Here is an 8,228-nt window from a genome sequence, read left to right on the forward strand (position 1 = left end):
AGCGACTAGGGGATGGAAATGCGGGGTTAGATCACCGTCGAACCTCGCCATAGAACATGGACCACTGCCAACTTGAAAAACGTTGGAGAAAGACAAATCAATGTTCTGGTTCTGGTTAAGAACAAGGAATTATCAAACTTCTATCAACCCACGATTACTCTGTATGAAAAGAACCTAGAATCTCAATCTCAACTCGATCTCGCTTTCCATCTAGACAGTGCCCACCTAAGCAACCTACCATCATATGGGCGAAAAAAAAAAACTTGTCGTGGTAGAAAAGAAAAAAGCTTTAAGAGCTCGATTCCTCCTTTGACGTGGATACGTGATTATCGGACATCAAGTTTCCAGTTTCGACATTTCTATTTGACTGTCTGCAGCATAACCTTCCCACCAGAGTTCCCACAAGGCTGCAGGCCGCCCTCGTCAACTTCTACCGCTTTCCGCACGTTCTGCTAACAGCGTATATAGGAAGCATTCATTTTGGCAAAGCTTCGTGGATAGTGGGTGACCACAGCTTTAGAAGCTCTGATCATGCACCACAAATTGATTTGGGTTTCGGACGCTGGTATTGCAAGGAGCCATGCCGAACCTGCACAGAAGTTTGATTTGTGCAGCTGGACTTCCAGGAAAAGCGTGTTTAACGAGAACAAAATCACAAAGATATATATAAACACGGCACTCACTGTGGTCCATAGACGCCAACAAAACTTCAAGATGTTGAACAACTCTAAACGCTCTACAACGTGGTTTCGTCAAGCTCCACCGCTAGTACATCGACTTCGGCTAGAAATTGGAACAGCACAACAGAGTAGGGTAATTAAGTTCAGTTGGATGACAAAAATAAATAAATAAATTACAGTGTCCTGACAACTGTGAGTTTGAGCTACACTATGTTTTGACAAAATCTCTTCTCAGGGGCAAGAACTTCCCGGCTACTAATATTTAATATCTTGATATCGTGCCTTTGCAGAATGACAACACCACGAGAGATGGAACCCGGGGGAAAAGGACCAGTTCTTACATGTATATCGACTACTATATAACAAGATCAAGCATTTGATGATTCTAAATCTACGTAAACTTCACAAATGTAAGTAATACTGGTTACTAGCAGCTCTTTCATTTGAGGACAGGCTTCTGTCTTGTCTTGGTAAATTGTACGTCCCCATTAAGAACAGAACTGATAAATTTTTCCACCTCTTCTGCAGTCATTTCACCTTTAAATGCTGCAAACTTCTGCGTCCGAGGTTTATAGGCTAACAATAATTTATCTGACGATTTGTATCCAGATTTGTCAAATGTGTTCAAGAATGATGACTGCTTGGCAACATCTAAAAGAGTGTAAGAAATAGAATCCCCAGAAGCTGCATTCCGTCGCCTTGATAATGATTTTTGAGAGACCTAAAACCAAAATCACATGACAAACAAAAACCTAGAGTCAGAAACCAAACGTTAAATTCTTTCACGTCCTTTGAAAAATCAATTTAGCTTCTGTATTAGGGCAACATGAATTCCAATGGCGACTAAATCAATGATGTAGGCCATAATGGTTGCCCATCTTGCTAGTACTTTTTGGTGCCTGGAACCATCTAGAAACCCATTACGTCAGATAGCAAATTGGAACATGCTCTGAAGTCATAATGCAACAAAACATTTTCTTTTGTAACCATCTAGAGCTTAAACACCAAGCTAATCAGCAAGACAAAACCGAGAACTTTTAACCATTAAAGTGACAAATCCACAGAAAATTTCTGTTCGCTACAGTCAAAGACGAATACCCAACCTATACCTTCCCACTCTCTCTTCTTAGACCAGCAGGGTACAGGTATTGGGTACCATGCCAAGTTTTACAAGTTTCCAAGTGCATTAAAGCTGAAGTTCTTTTCACATCCATTGTTTCAACTCTCTTGTAAGCTGCAGTGGTCAAGTGTGATCATAAAATGACTTAAGTGAGGAGTGCGGATATGAACATATTGTGCGAACCATCTATAAGAATTACAGTTATCTCCATGTAGAAAAAATAATTTGAACAAGATATTCACTTACCATGGACAGGATGTCTTCCAGCTTCTCCTTTACTTTCAAAGTTCTGAAACCACCTATGATGCAAACAGGGGTTTTTCCCCCACATAGAGCATCAAAATTTGATCCTGTCAGTAAAGATACATGTTTCCCACCAGAATCAGCCTGGGCTTTTCTATCCTTACTCGCTGCTGCTTTCTTGTTCTTTTTTTCAAACCCTTCAAGTAAGGTACTGAGATCATGAACACCAGATTTCAAATCTTTCACAAAAATCCCCGACTTTAAGACATGCTTCTCCCCATTTGCTAACCAACCAACAATAGCTGGAAGCGCATCAACCCCTAACTTCTTTGGCATTGGGTCAGTAACATCGCGAACCTGAATAAACAACAACCTCAATTATTTTTCAGGGAGGGGGGTGCTCATTTTATTTTAAATATACTCCACATAAATTAACATTCAAAATAAAATATTAAGTTACTATTAGTGTGATTTTTGAAGAAATATATAGTTGTCTAAATATCCTTCTACAATGAATTCTGGCAGGTTAGTAATGTCAAAATTTCTCATTCAAATGTAGAGGTATAGATAATCTATCAGCTGATAATCAGGTCCAACATACCTCCACGTCATTGAAAATGAAGCGTTTATGAAACAAACCACTAAGCGCACGCCAGATCACAGGTGTATCTTTTTTGGTGGAAAGAAGCACAACTCTGGGTAATTTTTCCTCCTCACCAGAATAAGACTGAAGATGTTTCAGGTCAATCCGCTTTGAAAACCTTGGTAAGTGGTCTTGGCAAAAAGATTTTAAAGTTTTTGCAACCAAATCACCATTGTACTCCACCAAAGAACCCTTATCGCTTGCTTTGTTTGAATAAACAAATACCCTAGGCACTCGTCGTGGTTGAGTCCCAAGTTCCTTACAAAAGGACATTTCAGTTTCACAATTTATCCTTCCAACCTGTCATAGAAAGAGAAAGAGAACGAATATGTAAACAGATCAATATAAAATCAAATGATGGAAATCAATAGAAAATATGAAAATACCTTTAAAGCTCCTTGTAATGAATCAGCGACCTCCTGTATGATTGATTCATAAAATTGGCTCCCCTTCAAAGAAGAAGTATAAGATAATAAAAGCCAAGTCATTCCTTGGTCAGCAATTTCTTTATTGAAGACTTGAGAATTTACGACCTTGATGCTCTTGGGAGAACTTCTAGAACCAGTTTGTGACCTAGATTGAGACCTGGTTGAACCACCAAACCGCCCTCCACCAAGATCACCCCCAAAAAAATTGGAAAAAATATCGTTCAGGCCAAAACCAAATGAACTCTGAGAACTGGGACCACCAAAGGAAAATGAAAATGACCGGGAATTTCCCTGGTCTCCCATATCCTGCCAGTCACCTGGTCTGAAGGTATAACTATTTTGCCCCTGTCCACCATTTGTGAAATAAGTATACCCACCCTGGTCCCCAGGATACCCAGCATTAAATCCAGGATTTCCCTTCTCATCTCCATATAGATCATAATTTTTCCTTTTCTCTTCATCAGATAGAATCTCATATGCTGATAAAAACAAGAAAATAAAAATCAACAATATGACTGGAAGATTAGCAAAACTAAGACAAAGGTTATTTCCTTCTAATAGTTAACCCCTTAACAAACCATTTGATCCTGTCATGCCATAAGATGCTGCTCAAAAACCAATTCAGCTCACATTATAACTGAACAGGTTTGATCAATAAAACAAATACTAATACAGATAATATATCACTATTTCAATAAACCAAACACTGTCCATGATTTTGCATATCGATATAATTGATGCATCAGCAAGAAATAATAAACACGCAGTCAAGTTAATAGCAACAAGAAACAAGGTTAAAGAAATAACATGACACAGAATATGAAAGAAAAATGATATTAAAATGAAATAAGTGTACAATACCATTATTGATCTCCGCAAACTTTTCTTGAGCGCCCTTATTTTTATTCTTGTCAGGGTGATATTGGAGAGAGAGCCTGCAAAATGACAAGGGCTCAGGGTGAGAAACTAGAAAACATGCCACACAATTGTTTGTGTGCGTTTGTGCTATGTTGGTGGCATTTAAGTTTTCCTCGCTTTGTAAATTCATGTGCGTAGCAAACTTTTTGCTTTGCATAAGCATGTATGGTAATTTTTGTACATGTCGTATACAATTTCTGTCTGGTCAGACAAAACATCTCAGCCCAAACCCGACAAATAAGAAAGCAGGCTAAGGTCTTTCACATAAATCCACTCACAGGCAGCTATTTCTATCCAAGATTTCAAAGTTCCCTCGGTGCACAGTATAGCACAATCATCATCTCTTCAAACGCTCAATATACCACAGAAAAACTACTAAAGAATGGTAAGATATCCTCAAGCCAAAGCCAAAACAACTAATATGCACACTTATGTAATGTTTTGGCTTAGACCTATGACCATTCATGACAAACTGTATACTTAAAAAATGTAACTTTTCTTCATCAACTAAGGTCACTTCTTGATATGCGCGCGCGCGCGTTGCAGAGAGAAAATGCAACTACCATTTAAAAAAAAAAAAAAAGGGGGTACCGTAGACGAAACAGAGAGCAGAACATACTTGTGGAAAGCTTTTTGTATTTCTCGTTGACTTGCGTTTTTCTCCACTCCAAGAACCTGGTACAAAAGGCACCATCGATAAAAAAAACTTCAAAAAAGAAAATCATCACTGGCACAAATGTTTTACTTAAACAAGCGAAAAGGACCAAGTTTTCTTCTCCCTTCTAAGGATTTAAAGGCCTCTCATTTTATCAAGCCTCCATTCCTTCTGTCCTCAATTTACCACCTCTGCCCTACATCCTGCTCCCTTCACAATCGCTAGCCACTGCTGACTAATTGACTAAAACATAAAATCCTTATCTTTGATTAACCAGTGATTAAATCCTGATTAACTAAACATAAAATACCCTAAACCACTTCAAGAACAATTAAGTAATTATTTTTTTGATAAATTTGAATAAAGCAAATTGCAAATATAAATTAAAACAAGAATTTCGAAATTGCCAACAAAATTGTAAATATAAGCAACAAAATTCGGTCCAAATAATTTTTTTTAAAAAAGCAGATAGAATTCAAAATCTTAACAATGTACGAATCATGTATCAATTTGGAAATTAATTTTCCACAAACATCCCTAAAAAATCAGTCAATCATACCTTGTAAGGGTCGACGGTTTTCGCTTCCAGCGTTAACAAAATCAGAGACAAAAGGAGCAAGAACAGCAACGTATATCGCGTTTTCATCTTCTGTTGTGTGCGCGAAAGAAGAGATTTTTACCGAGCGTCTGTGCGGTGCAGCGAGCAAGTGAGATAGAGATTACGAACGAAGAATTTGAGGTCCCGGCATTAAAATAGTTAGGCTTGGCGGGGTTTAGAAAAGCTCTAGATACTTCGGGTTAAGGCCGTTATGCATACGTGGCAATCTTAAAAAAATTACACGCTCTCTGGCCAATAGGATTTTAGATTTCTTTTATTTGGCACCGCTCCTTGTAGGGTCATGGGTGACGTGTCTTGTGGGCCCATGTCTGCTCCCAAGAAGAACGATGGACTTTTTTTTTTTTTTGTCAGATTAGATGCTTTTTTATCCATGAAACCTTGATTTTGTTATCGTTTCCTCCTCCACTTTTTTTTTCCTTACCTTTTAATCACATATTTAAACTCATTTTAATTTTTATTTATTAATATACAGTTTATTTTATTTTTAAATTTTCAGGTCTGACTGAGAGTAACATTAGGCAGTGGATAACCATTAGAAAGTTTGAACTTAATGTTAGATTCTAGTGTGGTAAGAGTGATTTTACTATATGTGAGACGTGCTCGAGCAAGTCAATTAGAAGAATATTTAGCCTAAGGTAGATAGTACCATGTCATAATCTAATTTTTTAATCCTATTTTTTTCAAATAATAAAAAAATAAGAAAATACATTTTCAATAAACATATTTAATTTTAAGCATTATTTTAGTCACTTGTCCTCTTTAATTTTATGTATCAATAAATATCCAGAATATAATAAAAATAAAGAACAGAAAAATACAATTGGGGTAATATTTGATAAATAATTGAGTTTAACAACTCAAGGATTGAGTTTGAGAAGTTAAAAAAAAACAAATCTAGGAATGGTTTAGATTGTGTCTGGGACTTAATTAAAGAGAAATTGAATAAAAATAGCATAGTTTGGCTAAGATTAGAAAAACTAAAGAACCACGGATGAATTTGAAATAAATGGACAAATTAAAAAATCAGCTAGGGGATTAATTTAAGAATAAAATCGAAATTGGGAGTCAAATTGATCAAAATTATATAATTTTGGAAACCAATGACTAAAGTGAAAAGTAACCAAATTAGAAGGGTCAATTAATCCAATTTAGGGATTAAATTGAAATAATATCCAAAATTAAAACCTTGAATGAAAATTGAAAAATCCATTAGTCAGGGACTACATTGAAAAGGTAAAACTATTCCAAGATCCAAATGAATTTTTATCCTACTTTGTTTCGGTCCAAAAATTAGTCTAGCCTAATTTTCAGTCCAATTAATTCATAATTTTATTCAAATGAAGTCATTTCAAGCAAATTAATCATCAATTCTAGCCTTTTAATCTCAAATCCTAGTTAATTCTCTAAAATTCCAGTTTCATTTTAGAATTGCAACCTAAATTGATTGCATTCTATCAAATCTTCATAAGTCCAATCCCAAAATCATTCCATTCTAGCTCATCTTAAAAAAACAATACAAAAAAAAAATGAGAACAACAGCAACCCTAAAAGGAATTCACATTAGAACACCATCATTACCCAAACTCCATCTCTTCCATACTAATATCTTTTATATTCAAACCCTCACTCTAGATCACAAATCATTTCAATCAATACATCCATTATTAACTAACAATTTCACGAAATCATCTTTCCCAACCATGAAAACCACTAAAATTTGGTTTAAAACATGATTAATGAACTTATTTGAAACTAAACTAAAAATGAGGTCCATTTATTTTTAGGGTTAAAACTTTGTTAAAAATTATGACTTATTTGGAGTGTGGTTGTTTTTTACTTAAAAATATATTAAAATAATATTTTTTATTTTAAAAATATTATTTTTGACATCAGCATATTAAAATGATCTGAAAACACTAAAAAAATTAATTTAAAGTAAAAAAATAAAAAAAAATTGTTTTTTTTCAAAAACACTCTTGAAACGCAAAAACAAACAAGGTTAATCTCCAACATAAACTCTTTAACATGAAAAAATAATATGTTTCAAACAAATTATAGGTGAATAAAAAATTAATCTCAAATAACATTTGATTGACATATTTGGTGAAACCAAAAACTTTATAAAATAAAAAGTTCAAAAGTTAGAATTAGGCTTAAAAGGCACAAGTCCTGAGTAAATTGAGCTTTAGGCTTAAATCTGAGATACACATCCAGCTTGATTAGCATAGATTATCATTAGAGGTTAAATAATTAAACAACTTGTGATATGTGATAGCCATAGTTTTGAAACTCGACCCAGTGGTTGACCCAGTCTAATGATGGGGTCATATGGGTTGACTCGGGTCAACCCAACAAAATTAAAAAAATTACAATATCCCCGTTTGTTCGCATTTCCGACCATCTCCGCCATGTCTTACATAAAAAGACCCAAAGCTAAAATCCATCGTCTTCTCTTGCATAATCTTGTCTTTATATGTCACTCTCCCAAATAAATCTAATAGAGACCCCTTTCCTAGCTAGAATTTGACAATCCACCATTCTCCCACCACAACAATCACAAACTTGGTCAATAGCAGCAGTTCCCACAACAGTCATGTAGCAGCTTCACCACCATCACCACCACTATATATTCTCTTTCTATTATAGTCTTTTTATCACCAAATCACAACATTTATTGCCCTTCTCACGCCACCCAAATCCGTCCCCATAGTAGCCTCAATAAATAAAAAAACCTGAGTGACCAAATACCACTTTAAATCGATAGTCTCTCCACCATGGTCCTTTTCCTCCACTTCTCAGCTTTTTTACACACAAGTACTTGATGGTCTTTTTCCGCGATGCTGCTTGCTCCCCTCCCCTCTAATCTATCCTTATAAAGGCTTGAGAGAATTGTAACTGAGTTATAAGGTAAATGAAAGAAAC

At 35.5% G+C, this 8,228-nt stretch overlaps 1 protein-coding gene across 2 annotated transcripts; it reads right to left on the reverse strand.

The window, feature by feature from the left end:
• Positions 1-694: 694 nt before the first annotated feature.
• Positions 695-5,448, reverse strand: ATERDJ3A (DNAJ heat shock N-terminal domain-containing protein). Of its 2 annotated transcripts, none has more exons than XM_011048555.1 (7): positions 5,247-5,445; positions 4,652-4,707; positions 3,976-4,049; positions 3,073-3,593; positions 2,645-2,986; positions 2,047-2,400; positions 695-1,401 (listed from the first exon to the last, which is right to left on the reverse strand). In XM_011048555.1, the coding sequence occupies exons 1-7, from the start codon at positions 5,331-5,333 to the stop codon at positions 1,120-1,122; spliced, it is 1,716 nt and encodes a 571-aa protein (XP_011046857.1). In that variant the 5' UTR covers positions 5,334-5,445; the 3' UTR covers positions 695-1,119. The 2 variants fall into 2 exon arrangements, with proteins under 2 accessions (XP_011046857.1, XP_011046858.1); XM_011048556.1 differs by lacking the exon at positions 695-1,401 and adding an exon at positions 1,696-1,914 and having other exon boundaries at positions 5,247-5,448.
• Positions 5,449-8,228: the final 2,780 nt, after the last annotated feature.

The sequence above is a fragment of the Populus euphratica genome, unplaced genomic scaffold (genome assembly GCF_000495115.2).
Source record: "Populus euphratica unplaced genomic scaffold, PopEup_1.0 scaffold329.1, whole genome shotgun sequence".
NCBI lineage: Eukaryota > Viridiplantae > Streptophyta > Magnoliopsida > Malpighiales > Salicaceae > Populus > Populus euphratica.